This window comes from Sapajus apella, unplaced genomic scaffold (genome assembly GCF_009761245.1).
Source record: "Sapajus apella isolate SASKATOON/1434 unplaced genomic scaffold, GSC_monkey_1.0 scaffold36, whole genome shotgun sequence".
NCBI classification, from domain to species: domain Eukaryota; kingdom Metazoa; phylum Chordata; class Mammalia; order Primates; family Cebidae; genus Sapajus; species Sapajus apella.
Genome location: NW_022436976.1, coordinates 28,938,520 through 28,965,351, shown reverse-complemented (window position 1 = coordinate 28,965,351; position 26,832 = coordinate 28,938,520). Strand labels below are relative to the sequence as shown.

At 43.4% G+C, this 26,832-nt stretch overlaps 1 protein-coding gene across 2 annotated transcripts in view; it reads right to left on the bottom strand.

Moving 5' to 3' along the window:
* Window positions 1-26,433, bottom strand: part of C8B (complement C8 beta chain) — a 38,267-nt gene extending 11,834 nt beyond the window's left edge. The window contains exons 1-9 of one of the 2 annotated variants that reach the window (XR_004274663.1): window positions 26,231-26,433; window positions 20,044-20,200; window positions 16,819-16,960; window positions 14,434-14,575; window positions 11,599-11,731; window positions 9,117-9,314; window positions 5,254-5,494; window positions 3,134-3,262; window positions 356-519 (exon numbers count right to left, since the gene is read on the bottom strand). Coding sequence is in view for 1 of the 2 variants with exons in the window: in XM_032296855.1 (XP_032152746.1) it covers window positions 356-519; window positions 3,134-3,262; window positions 5,254-5,494; window positions 9,117-9,314; window positions 11,599-11,731; window positions 14,434-14,575; window positions 16,819-16,960; window positions 20,044-20,200; window positions 26,231-26,322 (1,398 nt within the window). In the remaining variant the exon portion in view is untranslated. The remainder of the gene's footprint in view (window positions 1-355; window positions 520-3,133; window positions 3,263-5,253; window positions 5,495-9,116; window positions 9,315-11,598; window positions 11,732-14,433; window positions 14,576-16,818; window positions 16,961-20,043; window positions 20,201-26,230) is intronic. The other variant, XM_032296855.1, reaches the window with a different exon arrangement.
* Window positions 26,434-26,832: the final 399 nt, after the last annotated feature.

Here is a 26,832-nt window from a genome sequence, read left to right as displayed (position 1 = left end):
CAAGCAATTCTCCTGCCTCAGCCTCCCGAGTAGCTGGGACTACAGGCGCATGCCACCATGCCCAGCTAATTTTTGTATTTTTAGTAGAGATGGGGTTTCACCATGTTGGCTAGGATGGTCTCAATCTCTTGACCTCGTGATACACCCGCCTCAGCCTCCCAAAGCACTAGCATTACAGGCATGAGCCACCGCACCCAGCCTATTTATTTCAAATATATTTTCTACTATCAAATATGTGTCTCAAAATTAGGGCTTGCGCATTAGTGATCTCTGCATTTCATACCTTGGCTCATAGTAGGCCCTCAGAAGCTATTTTGTGGATGGAGAAAAGGATGGGTAGAGCAGCGCTGCGTACCTTAACTTTGACGATGGCTGGGTTGTACTGCACAGCGTCTCCCCACTCCTGCATCAGGTCCGCTGTCGGCAGCTCCTTGTACGCCAGGGTGGTGATGTGCTCACTTGCCCCTCCTCGTACCAGGACCACCAAGTCATCTACCATGGTGTTCCTCTCTTTTCTGTCTGGAATGGACACAGAGAGCTAGCAGGTCACAGAGGATACCCCATTGCCCCCTAGAATATACTGCAACCCAACCAACAATTTGGTTACATCACATTCACTGAACTTGTCTGAGAATTGTGCATAGACCAGACACTTCCTTGTCCATAGGGCAGTCATGGTGCATGGGGCAAAGGGAAACTCATCCAGCCATAGGTAACACAAATTGGGGGCAGGACAAGAAAAAAAACATTTATCTTGAGCAGCTGTAAGTGCTAGTTACTAAGTTTATGGAAGATAGATGATAGATAGATAAATAGATAATACAGAGGTAGCTAGGTAGATAATAGATTGGTAAATAGGTAGGTAGATCAGAGAGTAGATAGGCAGATACATGATAGATAATAGATAGGTAATAGGAGATAGATAATAGATTGCTAGAAAGATAGATAGATAGGATAGATAGGTGATAGGAGATATATAATAGATTGGTAGAAAGATAGATAGATGATAGATAGATAGATAGACAGAGGATAGATAATAAATAGATGATAGGTAGATAGATAATAAACAGTTGATAGATAGATGGATGATAGACACACAGACAGAGAGATGGATAGATATAGAAATAGATAAGCGACAATATTTTCTTTTACTAGACAGCAATTTTAGGAGCCCAGCATTATTAGCTCTACTTGACCAATTATGAAACTCTTCCTGGAATAGTTAAGTGACTTGCCAAGGCCTACACAGCTAGTAGCTGATAAATTTTAAACAAGGTCTGTCTGGTTTCATAGCCACTGTTCCTTGGTCAAATAACTTTCCCCTCTCCAAATTGGCTCCTGCAGGTAGAGTGTAGTGGAGCTCATATGATTGGAAACTGAGTTCATCCTCTCCTCCACTCACCCTGCACACCTTGACCAGGCATGAATCCAGCTCTGACTTTGTCTAGCCTTGTGGTTTTGGACAAATCATTTATACAGTGGGAGATTTCTTTTCGTTCTCATCTATAAAATGGATACTCTGCATCCATAGAAAGAATAAATGTTAGCAGCTAATAATTATTGATTATTTATGTGTCAGTCACTAATATAAGTACGTACATGTATGAATGCATCTAATCTTCACTACGAAATAGTAACTATATAATCCTCACTGTGCAGATAAGAAATCTTGGAGAGATGAAAGTACTTACCAGACAGCCCTGTCCAGACCTTAAGCTATCTCACTTCTTTGTGTGAGATGACAATTGTGGGAAAATTAATAAAGGCTGTGCTAAGCATGTAGTTGACACATACTAAACAGTGACCACTATAAAGCAATTATTATTTGGACTTAGCGAGTTTCCCAGAAAGCTCTCAATCATATCAATGGGCAATTTCCATTCTAATGTGTCTAAATCCCCAGTGCCAAAAGAACTAGTGTAAAGCAGCTCAGCATGATAGCTCATGCCTGTAATCCCAGCATTTTGGGAGGTCAACGGGGGCAGATCACTTGAAGTCAGAAGTTCAAGACCAGCCTGGCCAACATGGCAAAACTCTGTCTCTGCTAAAAATTCAAATATTAGCTGGGCATGGTGGCATGTGCCTGAACCCGAGAGGCAGGAGTTGCAGTGAGCTGAGATTGTGCCACTGCACTCTGGCCTGGGTGACAGAGTGAAACTCCATCTCAAAAGAAAAAAAAAAAAAAGAACTGGTATAAAACTCCTCAAGTCTGAGCCTGCAACACCTGAGCATCATTAAAAAGTAGGGGACATCTTGACCAGGCTTGGTGGTTCATGCTTGCAATCCCAGCACTTTGGGGGCCCAATGCGGATGGTAGATGGCTTGAGCCCAGGAGTTTGAGACCAGCCTGGGCAACATGTTGAAACCCTGTCTCTATAAAAAATAAAATTAGCTGAGCATGATGGCATTCACCTGTAGTTGTAGCTACTCAGGAGGCTGAGGTGAGAGGATTGCCCGAGCCTTGAAGGTGAAGATTACAGTCAGCTGAGATCATGCCATTGCACTGCAGCCTGGGCAACACAGTGAGACCCCATCTCACACAAAAAGGCTGGGGAGGGAAGGAGTCCTCATCTACTGCCAACAGGAGTATAGACTGGTACAGCTATTCTAGAAAAGAGCTTAGCAATATCTAGTCAAGTGGAAAAAGCCCAGCCTCTACAACCCCGCAATTCTAGTCCTATATGTACTCCCTAGAAAGACATTTGTCTGTGTCCACCAGATAACTATGTAAGATGTTCAGAGCAGCCTCTATATAATTGCTTGAAAGATGAGATAATCCAAGTGTTCATCAATAGTAGAATGGACAAAGAAGAAGTGGTATAGTCATACAACAAAATAGTATGCAGTGACAGAAGTGAACTAACTATAATTATACACAAAAACATTATGTTGTATGGAAAACACAAGACTGGAAGGATTATATTCCATCCATATAAAGTTCAAAAACAAGCAACACTAAGCCATGTTAGTTAGTGATATATTAGGTGGTAAAACTATAAAGAACAGAAGGACATACTTGGCATAGAAGTTGGGATAGTGTTTGTCTCAAAAAGGGATGGGCATGTTGTAATCACTGGAGACACTAGGAGGATAAACATTGTAAGTGTGGAAGTCACAAGCCCCTGTCACTCACCTTTTATTTCATTCAGAATACCCCTGCATTTGCCTACGGACACACCCAGCTTGATGTAGACCTCTTCAATGGCACCACCAATTTTAAAATTGTGTTTGGCACAGGCATGGACGTTGTTAAGAGTATAATCTGAAGAAAGCAAGGAAAAAGGTCCATGACTTAAAAGGTAATTCACTGTGTCCCTTTTCCTTTGATGGAGTCCAGAGGCCTAGTCCTTGTTGGATGTCACAAGGATTCAGGTTCAAATAAATAGGTCACCAGCCTGATAACAAGAAATGCAGACAGCAAAAGGCACCAGGGCAGAGACCTCATAGCGCGCAGACCCAACTTCCCCTTTCAGCCTCCTCCCAATGCTCTCTGAGGATTTTTGCTGACTTTCCAGAGAGTGGAAGTGCTCAGAGTCATTTTCTAAAAATTTGATCTCCCTGTTGATTCTCTAGGGATAGATCCAGAGAGTACAGAGACTGCTACAATCTGCCTGCCCTCCCTGAGCCACCCTTCTCCCATCTTTGATAAAGTAGAAAAAGTGTGTTAATTAATTAATCTATGTAATGCATATAAAAAGTAACGAATAGTATCTGGCAAAGAGGAGGGGTCAATTTCCCTGATTTCTTCATCATTTTTGGACTATTTCCTGCTTCATTCACCCTTATTCTCCCTGAGGCATCCTCCTTCCCTGGTCTTGCTGAAATTTCAGACATGACTTATAAGCACCTCTCTGAGCACTTTGAGGCCAGTTCAGGGAGAAAAGAGCAACTTTGACCACTGGGGCTGTCTAGCAATGTTAGCGTAGATCAGTTTTTCTCAAAGGGCATTTCTTGAAACATGAATCCCATGAGATGGTAGCAGATGTTACAAGAAAAGGAACTTCTGTGGTCAAGAAAATGTGACAAATGTTGCAGCAAAATAGGTGGAGAGGTCATTTTATTGGAGAACATTCATGAAACTCTGAGAGTGGAATCTATTGAGTTTTCCCAGCTTATTTAATTATTGAGCCCTTTTATGGGAATCAGTTTGAGGAACTATGAAAAGCACTTTTGAAACCATTTTTACAGAGGAAGTTACCTCTGATTTTGACAAGATTGAGGCCACAGTGTATAAATTTACACTGTGTACCATGTGTCCTCTTGCAAGCACATGGACTGGCAACCAAGCCCTGGCTTTGCCACTGCAATCCGTGTGACTGACAGCAGTTCCCTTAACTCAACGAGTGCCGTGTCAATGGAAAGGATATTGGCTTGGAAAGCAGCACTCACACTTTAGACTTGTAGTTGATTGGAGTTAGAAAGACCTGGGATATCTGTATGAAGATGAATTATAGGAGAGGGATGGGGTGGAATATTAGTTTGGAGACCACAGTAATCATCTCCAAAGTAAAGTATGGTCTACTGGCCAGCAGCATCAACATCACTCCAAAGCTTGTTAGAAATGTATTCTCAGGTCTCACTCCAAACCTGCTGAATCAGAATCTACCTCTTCCAAAACTCATACTTGATTCACATTCACATTACATTTTGAATGTGAAGCTCTGGTCATGGGGTGAGCCTATGGTGGTAATAGGGAAAAAAAAATATATATATATATATATAATTTGAGGTAGAGCTGATGGATTGGAATAGAAGGAAAAACAATAGATTTAAAGAAAAAAAATAATCAAGGTTGACTGCTAGGTTTTTGGCTTCAGCCATTGGTTGGATGGTGGAACAATTTCTGAGATAAGGATGGCTAAATAAGAAACCTATTGGAAAGAGAAAGTCAAAAGTTCTCTTTGGGTGCATGTTCAGCTGGTGAGGGTTGTTACACATTCACATGGAGACATCAGAGAAACATTTCAGCATAAACTCTTGGGTGCAGGAAGAGATCTAGAAGTTACCTGCATGCTGAAGGCATCCATAGCTGTGGGATTGGATACAATTGCACAGAAGAGAAGAATTGTAGAAAAGTGAATGGGCTAGGGAGCTAGGCAGAGGAGGACTGACATTGTCAGTCAAAAAGAGGAGGAAGAGGATCTGCAAATGACATTGCAAAGGTGTAGCCAGGTAGGCAGAAAAAATCTAGAAGTTCAACTTATGACTCTTCCCCCAGCTTTTAGGAAAGCTGTGGTCCCTCAGGCAGTGTACCTCCTTTCTCCATGGCCTCTTTGTTCATAACGAGTGTGTATTCATAAATGCCCCCGAGCACGGCCTCTGTGATGTAGTGGGTCCCAAAATCACGGAAGAGATCTCTGTATTCCCCGTAGCCATACTCCAGAGGTAGCTGCTTAACTCTCTGAAGGAACTCGTAATGGAGCATGAGGCTTCTGGATTTCAGCTTGTAATGTGCTACTTCAAGGTCAGAGCGTGCATGCAGAAATACGCTTTTCTAAATGAAATACCAACATGGGAAAACCAGACCTTTAAAGTTAGGAATCTGGAACGAGAAATTGAACTTTACAAATACCATTCGATGTTCTTGGCCCAGGGTCATCACTCTTATGATTCCTTTAGGATACTTGAGGGAAGACGGCCTCTTTGACAAGCTTTCAGTGCTCATAAATATTCTGACATCCTGTTCAGCTTGGAAGAGTTTGCTGTTAATTCACCTCCTTACTGTAGAAAATAAGGACTGAGAAGGGTAACAGAAGCAGGCGTGACAGGGAACAGCTGGAGGGCATGGCGCCTCTCCGATGGGACATGGGGTTTGCTAACCTGCAAAAGCGCCTGCTTTGCTGATGCCTTGTAAACTCAGAAAAAAAGCCATGCAAGAAAGAGTAAAAGAGATGCTTTAGGAAGACCAGCTATGATAGTGTATGGCAGGAGTCAGCAAAATACAGCCTCATAGCAACTACAGAGCCTGTACTTGTAAATAAAGTTTTGTTGGAACACAACTGCATCCATTTATTTACGTATGGTTTACAACTGGTGTCACACTACAATGGCAGCGTTGAATAGTTGCAAAGGAGACCTTGCAGTCTCACGAAGCCTAAAATATTGACTATCTGGCCCTTTACAGAAAAAGTTTGGTGACTCTCCATTCATGGAAGGTACTGAAAGTTTGTGATGCCGGATGAAGTATAAACATCTAGGAGGTGTTAGTACAACCCTAGGTGAGCATTCCCTATCCTGCTGTATGGGCAGAGAAAAAGAGGAAGGTGGGAAATGTCTGTGAGGTATGTTCTGTACAATCCTAAATCCTTCAGCTCTACAAAGCCATGCCAGCTCTGCTGGTGCTTATTGCCCCGGTGCTTCATTTTTTCTCCCAGCTTGCTCTCTCCCCATTCTAGTCCTGCCTCAGTGACTTCTGACCGTCTTCCTTCTCCCTTACCTTTCCTAAATAAGCAGTCACTAGGTACTCTGTTCATTATTTTTCTGACTGTTTTAGGTTGCATCTCCTTTTGTTGGCATTATTATAGAAGCTTCCTCTGTGATCTCTTTCCTTTCTCTAGCCTCCATCAATGCCCCAATCACAGCTGACATCCTAAAATTCAGATTGTGTTATGTCAATGCTCCTCTTGGCTTAAAGCAAAACCTTGCATGGCTTGCTGTAGCCTTCAGAATAAAATCAGCTCCCTTATTTTGAATATAACATCATCACAATTTGTCCTCCAGTAGCCTCTCTGGCTTCAGCTTCTCCAACCCAAAGATTTTCTCTCCATACTTTACTACTTTCTGCCAACCACGTAGGTCAATATTCATCCAACTTTTCACAGTTCCCCAAACCTGCCATTCTCTTTCATATTATTTGCACATGCTGTTCCTTCTCCCTGAAATGTTATTTTCTCCCTTTTCTGCCCAACACATACCTACTCATCTTTTAAATCTCTACTTTGCCATTGCTTCCAATTTGATACCAACCTGAAGTTCCCAGGTACATGCTGGCACTCCCTTCTCTATGACTGCACTGTACTTGCTTGTATTTCCTTTATAGCATATACCATGTTGTATTATAACTGATGTAATTAAGGCTAATAGATTGGTTTTCACATTTGCTACTCCTACTACACTGTGAACATGAAGGCAAGAATGTTATCCTTTAGACTAGAGATCCCTAGTCTGTCTCTAGGTTAGTGCCTGGCCCAACATTAAGATCCTATAACTGACTGGACAGGGAAAATGTGGCACATATACACCATGGAATATTATGTAGCCATCAAAAATGATGAGTTTGTGTCTTTTGTAGGGACATGGATGAACCTGGAAACCAACATTCTCAGCAAAGTGACAGAAGAGCAGAAGATGAAACACTGCATGTTCTCATTCATAGGTGGGTGTTGAACAATGAGAACACATGGACACAGGGAGGGGAGCACTACACACTGGGGTCAGTTGAGGGGAAATAGGGGAGGGACGGTGGGGGGTGGGGAGCTGGGGAGAGATAGCAAGGGGAGAGATGCCAGATGTAGGGGATGGGGAGGAAGGCAGCAAATCACACTGCCATGTGTGTACCTATGCAGCAATCTTGCATGTTCTTCACATGTACCCCAAAACCTAAAATGCAATAAAATAAATAAATGGGGAAAAAAAAGATACTATAACTGGCAATTTGAATCAGGTAGCTGGAAGGGAGAGAAGGAGAGAAGGAAAAGGGGAGGGAGTAAGCAATAGGAAGCAGATGATACAATCAGATTAGCATCATAGAAACATTTCTTCATGTGTGTGAAGGGGCAAGTAGGAGACAGAGAGACCGTTTAGTTAGGGACAGTAAGAGATTAAATAACCTGGATTAATTAAGAGGTGATAGGAGTTGGTGTAAAAAATATTGAAGAGTAATACTGAAGGATTTGGTACTCAACAGATGTGGACATGAAGCTGAAGTGAGAACCAATGATTCTGGTTCAGTTTTTAGCCTGGGAAAGTAGAGGGGAATATGCCATTAACATCCATTGAAAATTTAGGAAGAAGACATTGCCTTGGAGTGTCAGCACGATGCCCAGGTGAGATGCTCAGAAGAGTGGATAGGGAAGGTCTGAAGTTTAACTGAGAGGTTAGGAGCAGTGATGAAAACTCATAGCTCGTGCCGATAACAGAAGTGAGTTGAAGGGGTCACCCAGGGGAGATTGGAGAGTACAAAGGGAAGAGGGCCACGAGTTAAATAAAGGACAGATGGGAATATTAGACCCTGGAAGGAAGCTGATGAGCAGAAAGAAAGCAGGAGGAACAGGAGAGCAATGGCTTAGTCGTCTCCACCAAGCACCCTAAGAAGTCAGAGAAGAGGTCTTGGGTGACATTCCAGAGAGAATTTCAGCTGGATGTCTGGGATAAAAGTCAGATTCCTATGGGTTGAAAAGTCTCCAGAGATATTCTGGTCTTCAAACCTACATCGTAAGCTGATTGAAAACCTAAGGGAAAAGTTTATTAGAAAATGAGAGAAAATAATTATAGAAGGTTATCTCTGCCTGGTCTTTTTAAAAGGAGAGAGATAGAGGCAGAGATAACGTGCCTCTAGCTCTATAGCCTTCTATAATTATTTTTAAAAAAAGATTTCAAGACAAGAGAAGTATGATTTGTTGTTAGGACTAATAGTAATGTGGAATATAGACACATCTGTGAGCATGAAATTTCAAAAGAATCCACATGCTATTGATGGAATGTCCCCTCCAAAACTCATGTTGAAATTGAATGGCATTGTAACAGTTTTAAAAGGGGCACCATTATGAGGTAATTATGTCATGACGGTTCTGTCCTCGTGAATAGATTAATGCTGTTGTTTCAGGAGAGGGTTAGTTATAGGGGGAGTGGGGTCCTGATAAAAGAATGACGTTCAGCCCCCTGTTTTCTGTCTCCTGCATGTGCTTCCTCACCACGTGATGCCTTCCGTGTGTTATGATGCAGCAAGAAGGCTCTCACCAATATGGCCCCTTGATGTTGGACTTCCCAGTCTCCAGAACTGTGAGCCCAGTAAATGTCTTTTCTTTTTAAATGATCCATTCTGTGGTGTCCTGTTACAGCAACAGAAAATGGAGTAAGACAACATATGTGTTTGAAAGCAACACAGGCATACTTACAGTATGAGAGAATCGTTTGATTCTCTTAATATAGTGTTTGCCTTGATCACTTTGACTACTGATGCCAAGTTCAAATATTCCAGGTATTTTTAAACCAAAACCGAAACTAGACTTTTTTATTGTTTTCTCCATGACATTGCGTTCAAAATCTGAGTACGATTCATATTCTTCCAGTGCAAATTCATATTTGCCTTGCGTCTAAAGGAAGAAAAAAGAAAGTGTTTTTTATTTCATTTGACTCAAATCAGTTCAATACCAGTGAGCAGAGAGCAAATCTACTCCTACTATGTGCTGGATACTGAACTAGATGCTCTGGATACAGAAAAATCAGGGCCAATTTGTGTCCCTGCCTCAGGGCTCTTGATTCAGTAGCAGAGACAGGCCTGTTCAGTGCCTTGGGTGGAAACTTAGAGGCTATTTTTTTATTCGGATTACAACTGTTGGAAATGTAGGGGAACATTCTGGGCTGTGGGCTCAGCTAAAGCAAAAGCATGGAGGTGGGAAAGAGCAGGATGTGCCCCAGGAATAGCAGTGTGGTTCAGTGAGAAGCTGAAAGAGTGAGGGGAAAGTGGGGATGTTGTGAGAGGAGTTTCTGGCATCAAAATAGTGAGGCTTTTGAATTACTTGTTCTGAAATCTGGGCTTAATTCAAAGATGAGTCAGCAGAAGAAGTAGATCAAGCCTCAGCAAGATGATTTGGGGCAGTGGTGGTTGGGATGGAAGGAAAAAATTTGGAGTCAGAGAGACAAACCCACGAGGAGGCTGTATGAGCAGGCAGGTGATGGTTGACGGGGGTCTGGACTAAGGCAGTGGCTGGGGGATGGAGTGACAAGGGCAGGAAAGTGCCTTAGAGAGATCGTAGGAGAGCCATTTGCTTGAAAACCAGTGTTCATGGCTCTGTGTGTAGGGGAACTTCCAAGGGTACCGCCTCGGGGGCCCCGGAGTGACCAGTCCCGAGTCACCTCCCTGCCCCAGCTCCTATGGGCTTCTGGATGCCTGTAATTCCCAGAGGAGGGTGCAACAGCTCAGCTGCCCCAAGGGGAAGGAGGAGCAGTTTGGACATGGTCTGCAGTGTGGCTGCTGAGATGTGCTGCCTCTCTGCTCTTTCCTAGTCGGGTGACTTTGGACAAATGCCTCTGTTTTTTCATGTGTAAAATGGAGGCGATAATGGTCCCTTCCATCAGGCTTGTTCTGAGGATTGGGTTCGTTCTGTTAAATCACGGCACAGCACCTGGCACAGCCCTCAAATAATGTTGGTATGGAGAGCGGAGACTTTACCACATATGTACCGCCTGAGTTAGGATCCACTTTCTCCTGGATGGTAATGGCTGCTCTGAGACTCCCCCTTGAAAGCAGAGGTTTTGTGGGTGGCACTGGACACCCTGATGGAGGGTGTGTTTGATGCTAAGATAAATTTGTTCTTTCTTGGCTAAAAAGCGTGTTGGGGAGGAAGGGAAGGAGGGATAAGGAGGAGCTAGCCTTCAAAATGATGCAATATATGCATTTTAAAACAGGATCTTGCTTTGTCACCATGCTGGAGTGCAGTGGTACGACCTTGGCTCATTGTAGCCTCAAACCTCCTGGGCTCAAGCAATCTTCCCACCTCAGCCTCCCGAATAGCTGGGACTATAGACACGTACCACCACACTTGGCTAAAACACATGGTGCAATTTCGGAAGTGGAAATTTCCATCAAGACCCTCTAGTCTAGTCCCCTCATTTCACAGATGAGAATATTGAGGCCCAAAGTGGAAAAGGAACTTAACCTAAGGTAAAATTAGGACCTGTGGCAGAGCCAGGCCTGGAACCCAGTGTGTTCCCATCAGATCTCAAGCGTGTGTGTGTCTTATGGGATATTCTAAACGTCACTCTCTGTGAGATGTATTTCTAAGTTTGTACATTAGTCATAATAGGGTCTTACCTTGGTAGATCATTTCATAAAATGCTTAGAGCAATGCCTGCTTTTAATAGACAGGGATTTGATAAGAATGCAATAACAACAGCAGCAAGAGCTAACATTTCCGGTGGACTCACCATTAAGCCAGATGCGGTGCTAAATACTTACATACATGATCTCACTAATCCTCTCCCTACAGGGTAGGACATCTATAACTCCCAATTTGAAGATAGGAAAACAGAGGCTCAGAGCTATAGGATTACATAGATGGTAAGTGGCAGGGCCACAAAGTCAGTGTGACTCCAAATCCTAAGCTGTATTTCTACCTTCAAGGTAGCTTTCAATATTATGGTTTCTATTATTACTGCTCGACGACCACCCTCCTGTTACTACATGCAGCATGTCATCTTCACCACAATATCTGGAGGAAGGAACTGCTCATTTTACATACGAAGAAACTGAAGCTCAAAGAGAAAAGGGGATGTGTCCAAGGTCACACAGCTAGCAGGCTGTTGGGCTAGGCCATGGATCCTGCTAACCGGGTACGCAGCTGGGGCTCCCTCCACTGCTACCTGGCTGTCCCTTACCTGTGGCGTGTAGCTTTCCACGTTGTAGGGCTTCCTAAACCTTGTGTTCAGGATGTAATGTGGGGAACATCCACCCGCATAATACCTGTGATCAAGAACTGGGCCCTCCAAAGTGTTTGTGAACAAATTTATCCTGTGAGGAAGAGACAGAGATGGTGAAGAGGTTAGGGTTTGGATTGTGTAATCTTGATTGTCAGACCCTACTGAAGGAAAGCAAAAGTTCCTTGGCACAGCCTTCAAGGCCCTTGATACCCGCTCCAAACCAGCTTTCCAGCTTCATCTCTGGCCACTCTTAACCATAGCCATGTGCCCCAGTCCCCCATGTGAAGAGGCTTGCTCTTTTCCATCTACTCAGCTCCTTCCATGATAGGTGCTGTTCCCTGCGCCCAGAATGGCTTTCCAGACGGTCACTGTTTTATCTCCAACTTATCTGTCAAGATTGAGCTCTGTTGCCACTGCGGTGAGAAGTTTCACTGACACTTGTGGTGCTTGAAATCCCTCAGGACACCCCGTGCTTGCACCGTTGTGCATTGATTGTCTTGTATTACTACAGTTGCCTTGGGAGAGTAGGGCAACATAATAGGTAAACGCGTGGACTTTGGAGCCAGACGTCTCAGATCCAATCCCTGTTCTTCTCCTTACTACCCACGTGACCTTAGGCAAGCCAGTTAAAGCTTGGGTAGCCACTTACCACCTCTGTGCCTCAGTCTTCTCATAAGTAAATGGGACCATGAAAATACTACTACAGGGGATGTTGTGAGGACCACATGTGCCATGTTTATGAAGTCCTTAAAACACTGCTTGGTCTATGATAAATGTGCTATTTATGTATTTGTCACCCTCACTACAGCTGCAAAATATGGGAGCAAAGTAAGGTGCATGTCAGGCTAGTGTGGCCCCTTCTGACCTTGCTCCTCTGTCCTTGCCAGAGAACACCCTCACTATACTGCGTGCTGTTTGAAGTGGTAGATTTCTTAATTTCTGCACAACCCTCATCACAACACATTTACAATATTATTCACAATAATTACTGTTTACTAAGGGTGTGACTGGTGACAAACAGAGCAGTCGGTGGCTCCATGCATCATCTCATTAGTGTCCCTGCAGCTCTGGGCAATAGATGTTATCTCCATTTTAGAGAGGAAAAGAATCCAGAAATAATATCTAATCTAGAACTCTCTAGATTAGAACTTTCCTTAGAGAGCAGCCAGAAGTGCCACTTACACTATAGTCTTTTCTCAGAAAGGTGAGTGGGAACTCTGTTTGTATTAGCTCTCTCTTCTGTCCTTCAGAATTCCATCTAATGTCTATCCTAGACATTATTTCTCACTGCCTCCTTGGGTAAGCCTCCATTCTTGACCATCTCTAACTGCTGAAAGTTCTGTTTTTTATTAACAGTCTCTGTCTCTTACCAGCTTCCACTTTACTGGCCTTGATTCTCTTCCTCACCAGAATTGTCTGGGCTCTCTTTCCCATGACACATGTCCATGTATCAAAACATGTACATATTTATTTTATTTAACAAATATAATGTGGTGCTTACTTTGTGGAAGCATCATGCTAATCAATTTACACAAAGTGGCTCATTTAATCCTTATGAGGATTAATAATTAGGAAGTAAGTATTATTTATTATCCCCATTTTGCAGTGAGAAACATTAAGGTAACTGACTAACCCAGGGTCTCCCTGCCAGGAGCAATGGGTGGACTGGCCTGTGAAATCTGACAGTGGTGCACAAACAGAATCCACCACACAAGCTGCCCAGCACCTCGTTTATTAGCTATATTCACTGTTCAATCATCACAGCACTTTGAAAGAAGTATGTTATTAACTTCCTCCTACAGATGACAAAACTAAAGTTCCATGTAGATAAGTGCCTTGCACAAGGTGCCCTGGCCAGTGAGCCACTCCTTCCGTTCCCCTCTACAGGGTCCTGTCAGACCCTACTGCTGGCTTTGAATGTCTGCTATCCCGCACTCCAGCTGGGTGACCCTGGAACTCACTGAACCTTCCTGGGCCTCAGTTTCCTTATCTGTGAGGTGGGGATTATAATAACTATCTTATAAGGTAGTCCTGAGAGAAGCCTCCCACTTGAAGAGTCTCTCTCTAGTGACAACTTTAAAAATTGAAATTTGATTTTTTTTCAGAAATAAGATAAATCCCATTCAGGGTCACTGTTCCCCTCCCCAGGCTGCATTACATATGATGATTCTTAAAGCATTTGAGGGGAAGGTCTCCCTCTTCCACCTGCAGGCTGAGAAGTTGCAAAATACGGCAGGAAGGTAAAGTGCATGTCAGGCTAGTGTGGCCCCTCCCTTCTGACCTTGCTCCTCTGTCCTTGCCAGAGAACAGGACCAACTCAGAGATCCTCAGAAGCCCTGGAAATCCATCCCTTTACTATCTAACTAGAGACCACTCTTCTTGGAGGGACCAATGCTGGGAGATTGGGACAGACCCGGATAAAATCTACCTGGCAAGTTGTCAGTACGATTCAAGACGTAAAGCTTAGAAAGCACCTAACACGGTCACACTGCAGGTGTTAAAATAAAGGCTCCCCCTGGCCCTCGTATAGCAGCCTGCGTGGTTGCCATGCACACACAGCTCCATCTCAGTGTTCCAAACCAGCCCTCCTGATGCCTAGGTCTGTCCATGGAACGTGCTCCCGGAGCAACTTGGAACTCTCCTCAGAGAGCAACCAGAAGCGTCACTTACACTACAGCCTTTTCTCCGAAAGGTGAGTGGGAGCTCTGCTTATATTAGCTCTCTCCTCTATCCTTCAGAATTCCACTTAATGCTGTGCCTTCTCATCTACGCCACAGAAAAATGGTCACTTACCCACTGGCCAGACCGCCAATTGCCCAGTATTGGTCCATTTCATGCTGACATTTTTTATAAATCCTTCTACAGTTTGCCTCATCTGACTGGTCTCCGCAGTCATTGTCCCCATTGCAAAGAAGTCTGCGGTTTACACACCGTCCTAGGATGGAGAAAGTGTATTACCCACAGCCACATGGCTGGCAAGAGAGGAACTGCCATCGTATTAACACCTACTAGGTGTCAGACCTTTTGTCAGGCTTTTCATGCTGCTCTGTTTTAATTAGTCATCCTGTATCCAGATAGATTGGCTGACACTGAGTTTATTCCTATCATGCCACCTCCCCCAGCAAAAGAGGCCAGTGTTGTATTCCAGAAAGCAGCAGGACAGTTTGGACTCTGTCTCCTTGGGGCTGGAAAGAGAGGGTGGGAAGGGTGGGCCCTGTAGGTTGTGTGAGCTGGGCCACATTTCACTTGTTACTTAACCTCTCTGCCTCAATTTACTCACCTGTAAAACAGGAAAGTCATCATCTCTATCCCACAGGGTTGTGCGAAATTTAAATGAGTAAATAAAATAGTACTGACTCCCAGGAAGTGCTGTGTAAGCGTTATCAGTGCTGTTAGTGTTTTTGAGGGCCAAGTGCACATTACTAGTCAATATTTGCAGTGGAATTGAAACCTTTAACTGTCTAATCACAAATTCTTCCCAGTAAACTACAGTGTCTTCGACAATGTAGTCATTTGGATTATGAAAAATTATTTGCATTCCTTTTGCTTCCTTTAAACTTTTTCATCCTGATTGATTTTCTTTCTTATTAGTATGTTGCTGGGGTATAAAGCCCATAAGACAGGTAGTCCTATTTCCTTGGATACGTCTGGTCATTTTAAACCAATGTTTTCGGAGGGTTAAAAGCAGAAAAATAACAATCTGGTCTTCAAATGTTTCCTACAAGGCATTTAAGTTAAAGCCTGCCCAAATAACCATTACGACTTTGGTCAGAATCATGGAACACTGGCCATAATGAGTCCATGGATACACTGTAAAAAAGTCTCTCAGATTTATTGGATAGAATTTTGCATTTGCAATAACCCCTAGAAATTACTCTAAGAATCTCTAACTCTTTTGAAAGATCCCCATGCACAGTCCACATGGGTGCAGTAAATGTAGAGAATTGCAACTCCTGTCTAGAAAATGTGGGTTAAAATACTCTTATTTTTGCTGGAGACAGGGAAATAGGGAAGTATCTATTTGCCTGGATTCTCTGAATGAATTGAAAAGCTGTGTTCATTTAGTTTTGCAGCAGGTGATTATTCATTTGTGTACTCTTTTCTTCCTACCTTCCTTCCTTCTGTCCATCTATCCATCTGTCCTTTTTTATTTTCTTTCTTTTTATAAACAACAATTTTTACTGAATATATCATGGATTGGGGAACATGTTGAACTTAGTAATGCAGAAATGTCAATGACAGGAAATATCTTTTCACAGATTTATCAGAGATAAACAACGCTAACTGCCCTATATAATCTTCTAGTTTTGTCACATTGTATTTAACCCCAGACCTCTGAAAGAGCTAGGGAAGCCAACAGTCTACAAAGAGGCCTCATAGCTATGATGTCATTTGATGCTTATAACAGACCTGTAAGGTATTCACATCACTCCTAATTTTCATTTGAGGGAACCAAAATGCAGAAAGGTTAAGTGACTTCTCCTAGTCTCAAAGTCAAAATAAGACCTGACCCAAGATTTCTGACATCAGTACACATACTTTTTTGTCTTTAATGTCAATGAATGGAACTTGAATTTTCAAATTTCTAGTTCAAGCTTTTCCACTTACCTGCTATATGGTCTTGGCAGGTAAACTCTTCAAGTCTCAGTTTTTTAAGGTATATAATGAAGATAATAATAACACCTACATTATAAGGTGATTTTCATAAAATAATACATGTGAAAGGAAGTCAGAGATTTCAGGACAAGGAGGCCTCCTGAGTTGCCCCATGACCCTGATCTTGAGCACTAGACATGGGCTGTCCCTTGGTCATCAAGAACCATTACCTCAGCTGTGCTCAGTGGCTCGCGCCTGTAATCCCTGCACTTTGGGAGGCTGAGGTGGGGAGATCACAAGGTCAAGAGACTTAGACCATCCTGGCCAACATGGTGAAATCCCTTCTTTACCAAAAATACAAAAATAAGCTGTGCATGGTGGTGTGCACCTGTAGTTCCAGCTGCTTGGGAGGCTGAGGCAGGAGAATCACTTGAACCCAGGAGGTAGAGGTTTCAGCGAGCCAAGATCACACCATTGCACTACAGCCTGGGCTACAGAGTAAGACTCCATCTCAAAAAAAAAAAAGAAGAACCCATGACCTCATGTCAGGCTTTCCCCTCTCACTCCTACATTGATTTATACCTGTCTGTGCACACACAAAGCCTTCACATCGCACTTGACTTCTGCACGGTCTGTTGGCAACACAGTCTTCAGCTTCCTTGTCAGAGAAGTTGCATGGTTCCCCATGGAACTGAGAGGGCCGCAGCAAGTAGGCATGCCTGTACTGTAGCAGAAAGGAGCCAGGTGAGCCAAGGGCAGAGCCTCAGATCTCAGGAGCTGAGGGATACTCTGTGAAAACGGGTCTTGAGCCAGGATTTGGGCTCCATGAGAACACTGAAATGTCTGACTGTCATTCCTCCAGCCCCTTGTCCTACCCCCATTATATACACTTAAGGAGCTATGTTGTGATTGGCTATTTGCCTACTGGTTTCTCCAATTAGTCAGTGAGCTCTCTGAGGGCAGGGACCTTGCCTTTGATCTCTGCTTCTGCAGTGATCAGTCAAGATTTGCTAAATATGGGAAAGTCAGCTTATGCTGACTCCATGGGCTCTGGAGTCAAAGGTTAGTAAATGAACTCATGTAGCCAGTTCAATAACAAAAAATAAATTATCTCTCAGTTTAATTATTCCATTGGGTTGATTCAAGTATTCTCCTTTATTCCTGAAGGCATTAGTATATTATAAATGCGAATACATGGGCTTTGGAGCTACAACTGACTCCGACACTTTATAATCATGTGATATGGGGCAAATTACTGAATCTTTGTGAATCTCAATTTACTCATCTGTAAAATAGGGATCATGAATTATCTAAATGTTCAGTTACGAAGTTTAAATTATATAATCTCATTATGTTTAGGCGTTCAATTACTTGGACTTGGTTTTCTTTATTATTGCTTTTTAGCAGTCAATATTGCTATATCTCTACCATGTTATTCATTTATTCCAACATTATTGACTGAGTCACCCAGTGTTGAAAAAGGTAAGTGTTATTGCTGCTTGCTTCTTTGGTCAGTTTCACTGGTAATCGTATCCCTGAGCCTGTTCTCAAGGAGGTCACAGATGCTGGGCTCCAGGCAGTGACAGCACAGTGCAACGAGTGCCACAGCAGGGGAGGCAGAGTGCTCTGTAGGCTCATCAGAAGGCCCTCATGCAAGCTTAGGAGGAGCCCAAGTGGAAGGCTTTGGAAGAACTAAGTGACACCTCAGCTGAAACTCGACGGCTGACTAGGAATGTCAGGCAGATGCGAAGAACTGGCGAGAGTATGGCACAGAAGAGTGATGTGGGTAGAAGAAATTCCTGGACCAAAGCTGAGAGGACTAGAGAAGATGTCCGGTGCTCCAGAAAACATTAAAAAGATTCATCATGGCTGGAGAGAAGAGCACAAGTAGGGGAGTGGCCAGAGTGGGAGGGAGACATAGACAAGACTGGACGACACGGGGCCCTCCAGGCCTCGGGAAGGTGGTTACAGGATTGTATCCTGGCGCCATGAGAAACTGCTTCAGAGGAAGAAAGTGATCAGATTTTGGTGATTTCCAAATGTTAGTTGCAGTCAAGATTTTAGTAAACAAAAGAGCAGAGGAGGCGGGCCAGGATAGCAGCCCCTTTGCAGGATGACAATAATGAGTTATAATTATTACTTGTATGGCATCTGTACCTGGGTCTTTGGAAATCCGAAAAAGAAATGTAGATAACCATTCACCCATGTCCTTTGTACTTGCAGAGGGTCATTCTTTCTGAAAGGCAGAGCCTGTCAGGACAGGGACAAGGCTTTCAGAGAACACTGTGAAAAAAAAATGACTGAAAATCTCCAGGCTCCAAGGGCAAAGTGGGCTTGAGGGGTGCGGAAATGATGGAGGAAATACATCACCCAATCTGACTTGAGAGGTTTTTGCTGAGCCCCCAGCCAGTGGCCCTGAAGACAGGAGTTATGTCCAGCTGAGGGAACGTCTGCAGCAGACTCTGAGAGAGGAGCTCTGGCTGGCAGGCTGACTCATGCTGAGTCTTCCTAGTTTATGGTGCAGATGAAGCAATTATCCAGATAATTGGATCAATGCTGATAACTTCAGCAATAAAACCTACTTTGGGAGCTGAATGATCCAGCCTGGCTCTCTCCATTGATCCAATTAACTGCGTGATTGTCCTGGGCCTACTTCCACAGCTTCTTTAGAGTCTAAGCCCATGGCTGGTTTGGGTTCCCAAGGACCTGGGGAAACAGCAACCCTTCTCTTTTCTCTGGCACATCTGTTGCTCTCAGAACTAAGATCCTGGGTCAGCCCTCCTATGACAAGGGAGGCTGAATGACAAATACTGCAGAAACTGAGTGTGTTCACTGGTAGAACCCTAGACAAGGAACACTGGGCGGTGGCCTGAGTTCAAGGCCTACGTTTATTACTAGGTGAATTCAAGAAGCCACATACCTGCTCTGATTCCGTTTACCTAACTGTGTAACAGGAAGTGTAATAACAACCTTCCCTTCCTTAGAGAGACATCAAAAAACAGAATGAGAGCAAACACCACATGTTTATGAAAAACCTATTATGTGCCAGAGGTTGGCCTACGCATTGAAGATGCAGAATTGAATCAGACTTCACAAGTTCACTGTTTAGTGAAGGTGAAAAATAAGCAGTGTGATGTGATAAATGTGACAGTACAAGGGTAATAAGGAGCTACTGAAGCTCATAAAAGATTGCCCTATCCAACTGGAGGTGGGGCTGAGGAGAAGTCAAAATGTTTTCTCACAAGAGCCGGCTCCTGAGTAGTTTCAAATTGTGAGTAGGTATTAGCCAGTGAAGGAAGGGGGAAAGGTCACCCTGCCTGAGAAAGCAGCATGAAGAAAGCCCCAGAGAGAGTGAAGGCCAGAGTCACACAAGGGTCAGGTGTGCTGGAGACATAGGCTAGATTAGGTCACAGGGATCCCTGAAAACCATGAGCCTGGGCTTGATCCTAAGGGTCACGGCAGACTGTGAATGGTTTTCAAGTGGGCAAAGACAACGCAGACATACACTGTGATTGCTTCTCCTGTTTCATGATGAAAGATTGATTGAAAGAACAGGTTCAAGGCAGGGAGTCTAATTAGGAAGCTGATAGAGTGAGAAAGGCTGGTTGTGCTTAGAAAATACTGGAGAACCAAAGGAAAGAACTGATTGCTGCTTGGAAGCACAGAGGGAAAGGATGCATTAATTAAGTTAACTGACACTTATTGAGGGCCTACTATGTGCCAAGCACTGTTACCAATGGCTCAGCCAATCTTGCTGGGGACCAAGGCTCCTGGAGGATTAGAGCTTCCCCAGGCCTGGCTGCTTACCCTTTTCTTCTGACAGGGGTCACATGTGGTCCAAGAGGACCAGCTAGACAGCTCACAATCAATGGGCATCAGGGTAACATCCACACTCCGCGTCTGTCTGCTCTTAGCAAAGCTCTTGTTGACTGCATTTGACTCAAAGGAATGTGGCCTTTCACCTCTAAAAGTCATCAGGAGAGAAGAGAGTCAAGTATCAGAAGGGAATTAAGTATACATCCAACCATCTATTTGTACATTCAATAAATACATTTTTGCTCACTTGTGCAAGGCTATTAGTTTATCATTCTAGGGTAGGATAATTCATCCAACAAATACTTACTGAACATGTAGTAAGCACCTAACATTATGGCTAGCTCTGGCCAAGAGTATTGAACTTGGATCAGAAGACAGTGCATTAAGCTGAGTGTTGTGGTCTGGTTTTTTAACCTGTATGAGCTTCACTTTTCTCATCTATATAATGGGGATAATCATACCTGCCACAAAGGCTATTTTTAGGATTAAAAATGATAGCACATGGGAAAGCACTGTAAGCTCTAAAATGCAACAGCTGTGCAGGGAATATAGCCACAGCTAGATATATGATCTTAAGGAATTTACTCCCTATCTCTGTGCCTCTGTTTTATCCTCTAAAAAATGAGAGTTTTGGACTAGATTCTCTTTAAGGTTAATGTTAAGAGTCTATGAAACATTTACTGAGAACTAACAATGGTCAGAGTATTGTGCTACAGGGGATACCTAGAGATGTAAGACCAAGGTTCTGACTTCTAGAAGTCACAGTTTATCTTAGAGTAGAAAAAGAGAAACATGTCTCATGTCCTAGCTCTGTGGGACTTTACCCAGAAGGCAAGGAATTCCAGCATGCAGGCCCCATGGCTAGAGCCGTGCAGACCCCATGGGAGTCAGGAGAGCCTGGTGGCAGGGAAACAAGGAGGAGGCTGGCAGCAGCAGTGCCATTGAGTGGTGTAAGCCTGAACCATGGCAATGGCCAGGGAGAGAGGATGTGGAGGACCGGCATATGAGATGTATCTCATGTGGAATGGATGGATGGTGATGGGTAATTGGATGGTGGAGGTGGGGTGTTAAAGGAAGGCATTCTAAGTGGATGCTAGTTCCCCATGTGAGTGTGTGAGCAGTGGGAAACACAGCAGAAAATAAGTCTTGATGTGGAAGATGTGAGTTTCGGGTCTGTAGGTGCCATGAAACACCTACAGAGACTCATTTAGTAAGTAGTTCCTATATGGGCTTGGATCTCAGGGTGAGAGATTTGTGTTTGGCATAGATCTGATTATGAAATCTATGGAAGCAGAGGTGATGGTTCTTGAGAGGAGAAGCAAGCCAAGGATACTTATTCTTGGAAACCTCAGCACCACCAGCAGAGATAAGGCAATGCTTTTCGTTCATTTCCTGGAGCACATTGGTTTATGAGTGAATGAATGAGCATGCTATTTAATCTGCCTGGGTCTTCAGTTTCTTCTTTTGTAATATGAAGGGTGTATGATGATTCTTATTTTTTTCTTACAAACGAAAGAGTGTATTATTACACTGTAAGATTCTTTGTAATTTGTGTTCCTTTCCAAGCCACAGAAGGAGATGAGAAGACAAAAGGAATGGAGGTTTGCTGAGCACCTATAACAGACATGTCAAGTCTGCTAAACGGCCCAGCATCACCCATGCTATCTCCTATTTTCACAGCAGTGTGGAAGGCAGCTCAGAGCACTGCCACCTGGGCAGATGAGGGAAGTGGCCCAGAGAGACAGTGACGTGTCCACCATCACGCAGCTGGTAGGCAGGCAGTTGGTGTTAGGATCTGAGCCAGGGCCTGTTAGGCTCTAGAGTATGTATGTGCTTTGTCTGTTGCCCCATGCTGCCCGGAAGGAAACTGGGCCGGCACTGACTCCACCAGTCCCTTCCAACCTCTATGTAAAGCTTCTTTCATTCCCACATCTGGGATTGAGTCATTAGGGAGAAGTGCATCACAGAGTTTTCACCATCTCAAATACGCCGGATGTCACTCCCGGCAAGGTCATTAACAATACGTTCTCACTTGGCAAAAGTCCTGAAAAGAGGATAATATTAACTACGGTGCAATCTGTGTCCATGACCGCCCCAGAGACCAGCAAAAATCAATTGCCTAGTAAAGTTGGATCTTAATGAAAGGTCAAAGACTACTGGAAACCACAGGTGGATACTTTAAAATGGTTACTTGAGGCAGGATACTGCACACCAGTGGTGGGCTTCAGAATGTGTTCTTATCTACTAATGTGCCCAGGTTTGACAAAACAATATTGTCTGTGATTTGGCTTCTCCTAAGTATGTATTTGACAGCTCTGCAGGGTACCCTCTTCCCATTTCAACTACAAAACAGTTACATTGTGTTTTTAGCAACCAAGACAACTCCAGGGCCACAGTTGAGACTGAGCAGATAAGTAATGTACACACTAGGTATTAAAAGTCACAATTATTTTCCTCTCTGAGATTTGAAAGCCAAGATGATCACTTACAGAAAGAACTAGGTAAAAAGTAGTTATACCCACAACATCTCTCATTTTTGCGCCCAATTTTCATTATGGAAGGTAGCAATATAATGAAGTAATCAGCTGAATAAATAGTATGTTTGTAAATTACATTGGATGAGATGTGTGTGGTTTATTAATACTACAAAATGCAAAAAAGACTAGCATTAAATTGCATCTTTAATTCCTGGGACTAACAAGGAGCCACATAAATTCTAGGTTCCATTAGGGCCTCTGCGTGTGGGAATAGCACAAGCCTTTCACCTCTACGAATTTCTATAGAAACAAACCCAATGGACATTTTAACCAACTGGTTAAACTTCTGTCATTAAAAATCCTCTGTATGCTTTTAACATTGAAAAATTAAACCTGCCTATAGAAGTACAAGAAATAATATAGTAAACAGCCATGTACTCACAACAGAATGGTAATTGTTCACACTTTGGTACACTTGCTTCAAGTCTTTTTTTTTTTTTTTAATTTTTAGCTTTGACATCTGCCTGTTATAGCAGCCTCAATTTCACGCCCCCCACCTTGTCCCCAGAGAAGCTATTGCCATGAATTTGGTGTGTTTCCTTCCAGTCTCTTTTAAATAGTTTGAGATCTATACACGATCTATAGTATTGCTTTTGCTACATATCATATTACATATGATTCTGCAACTCACTTTTATTAATCAACATTGCATTTCTGAGGCCTATCCATACTGATTCATAAAGAGATCTAGTTCATTTCTTTTGCCTGGATGTTCTATCATAGGACATGCATTGCATTTAATTTGTTCCTTTTCTTTTTGAGGGACATTTATATTTGGCCAATGTTTTGTGATTGCAAATAGAGCTACAGGAAAGACCCTTGCACAGGTCCCTGCACATGTTCTCCCTCTACTTAAGGACTGGCAAGCAGGTGTCTTTCCTGGGGATGCGGAAAATGCTGTAGCCAGCATTAGGACACATTTCACCAGGCCCAGGTCTCCCACGCTCTTCCTAACAGGCATCTCTGATCAAAATAAAGATAGATCCATCCAGTATGCCAGGAGTGGGTCAGCAGTAAATTGCAAGCCATCAACTTATATAGACGGGGTGCATCAATACATTTTGGCTTTCAGTAGAAATACCCTGACACAACAACTTTCTTGTCACACACAATTTGTTAGGCAGCTGCATCCCCTTTGCAAACAGCATCCTTTTTCTTTGCTAGAAGGGGCAGCTTCTGGGTGGCAGGTTTTCAATTTCTCCTCTCTCTGCAGTTTGCTGTAGTAGACATGAAATTTAAAGTAACATCTCAAGGCAACAAATGTGTGGCCCAGGGATGGGGAAATGGCATGGGAGGCCAGCAAGTCAGATACACAATGTAGGTGGTGGGAGGTGGAGTGGGTCCAGAGGTGGGAGGACAATGCATTAGTGAGAAGTGAAGGATGCAGATAGAGTGCAGGGACTCTGAGACCTGAATGAAACAGGATTTGGATCCATAGTCGGCTATTTGCTAAGTGGGTATCTTTGGGACAGTTATGTTTTCTGTTTCCCTCTCGGTGAAACTGTAAACAGTGGCCCCTACCTAGAATAGCTGTGAGGATTATAGCAAATGTTTCCAAGTGTCTGGTACAGGGTGGCGCTTTATAAATGATAGTTCTTATGGCACGGTGATTATGATTTCATCATCTGACTTGATTACAAGAGTAAGTTAAAACAAAAAACTCTCTTGGCCAATATGAAAGTGGTCTGAGCATTTTCTGTCCCAGAACCAAAGGCTATTCTTCTACTTCGCATATGGAATTCAAATACCAGCCACGTTCAAGACTGCCCCATGGGAATTATGGGTGGATGTCAGACACTATACCTGGATTCAGGTAAGGATTTGAGACTCACCACACATGCATGAATCTCTTCTTGTCCCTGAGGATCGTTTGTTCTCCTACATAGCGAGAAGGAGAGATTACAGCCACCTCATGACGTTATGGTGACAATTAAATACCAATTCCCAGACTGCACTCTAATCAACCATTTCCCTTCCACTCCCTATTTCAGAGCGAACTTCCCAATATATAAAATTCATCGTGTCGCTCCTTTGCTTCAACACTTCAGTGGCTCCCATTGCATTGCAGGAGGATACGGTTCAAGCTCCTTGGCTGGTACTCCAGCATCCCCCAACTCTGCCCATGACCTGATGCCTGCTTACTCCTACTCTATCTCATCTTTCTCAACTCTACACTGGGGCCTGTGTTCAAGGCCAACTGAAGTGCTTGGAAGCTTTGGGAGCAATCCCTGGCTCTCACTCGCAGACCGTCACCTGTGTTGCGCCCTCTGCCTGGCAAACACCCCTTAGTCATTTGGCAAACACCTGCTCAACTGTAGAGATTCAGCCCTAGAACTCTTCTCTTCTAGAAGCCTTTCCAGACCCGAGGCTCCGTAGAGCTGATCACTCCCTCCTTGTTTCCTGGCTGCCCCTGTGGCATCTCTTGCAACAGTAGACGTAGCATGTGCTCGCATGTTGGCATTCTTTGTGAGAACATAGGCTCATCTCTGTATCCTCAGAGCCCAAAAGAGAGCAGGTATTTGAATGCTATAGATAGGGTTGTTATGGTTTCCTTAAGTCCTCCATTCCAGACACATTTTATTGAGTACTGAATGCTTCTCTGCATACACACAGTACGCACGAGGAAGGTCCCGGCAGCTTAGTTATTCTCTGGGCTAAATGGAGATGGAGATGCTTGATCATCCTAACAGCTGTTACTTATTGAGTGCCCAATGAAATGCTCATTGTCCTGTCGTGCCTAATGGCAGCTCAATAGAACTGAGACCAGAGGCTGTGTCCCATGGGTAGGAGGTACTCCTCACATAAAGTGAAAGGTTTGCTCAGATCTCATTTTTGGACTAAGTAAAAGGAGTGGCATTACAGTCCCTATTCCCACAGGAGTGTTTACACGGTTGTTGGGGACACATGCATGCTTCTCATGGTAGGGGCTTCTCGTGCACATGGAGGGTCCCCAAATTGCCAAGTCACTGGCTCCTCTATCACCGGAACCCAAGTTTGAGCTCCCACTAAGACGTTTTCTTTCGCTTGTTTTGCACCCTACTGATGGAGACTAACAATGATGAAATAAATCAGCTAGCACTTAACTGCTGGGAACATTTGGTTGGGTGGTGGTGATATATATACATACATACATATATATATATATATATATATATATATATATATATATGGAGAGAGAGAGAGAGAGGGAGAGAGAGAGAGAGACAGAGGTGGGGGGGATAAGAAAGAACCTGAAAATCTGAAGATTTGGGGTTGATGAGCAGGTAGAGTGGATCACTCTCATTTATTAAAATCATCTCATGAATTGACTCTTTTTTCCTCTGTATATATCAAACTTTCTTTTTCATAAAGAATCACGCAGAGGCTTTGTTCAGAATACAGAACAAATGTCCTATTCTTCTCAGCATGACAAAATACATTTAAACATGTCAGTTTCTTACAGGAACTTTTGTTGAAATCAGCCTCTTGGTTCCACAATAATTTGAAGAGAGTTGTTGATATTATGTTAGCAGATGCATGCAAATTGCCTCAAGAGACATTCTTCATTCAATAGGCATGCAACAAAGAGATGGTCAGCATGATGTGACTGCACCTTCCCTGTCACATTATTGATTAGGGAATTATTGGTAGCTGTGACTTACCTGGAGCCAGGCAAACTGAGACAGCCCAGGGCAGCACAGAGAAGAAATATCTCCACCAGCACCCTCCAACCCCATGTCCTGGAATTCTTCATTTTCCCAATGTGACAAGAGATGCCGCAGAGGCTGCTAGATCCATGACAAGCCTGTGCAGTGAGTGCCACTGTCAGCTTCTGTCCCCAAGAGCAAATAGCTCTGCAAAGTAAACAAAACACTAGTGATTGGAAACTCAGACTTTGCATAGACCAAAAACTTACCTGTGACTCTGGAAACCAACCAGAATAACGAAACGTCTGTAGCAGCATGGTATTATTCATCTATAACTTTAGGGTAAGCTGCTAAGTGGACAGGCTATTAGTGAGGCATCAAGGACTGTGGGCTCTAGGTTCAGACAGCCTGGGTTCAAGTACATTCTCTGCCACTTACTAGGTTGGCGCAAAGGTAGTTGCGTTTTGTCATTGCTTTTAATGGCAAAAACCACAATTACTTTTTCACCAGCCTAATAACTTTGGACTATGGGCAAGTTGCTTTACTTCTGTGCCTCATTTTCCTTACTTGCAATGTGGTGAGAATTAAACAAGTTAAGAAGGAAATGCTTAGAACAG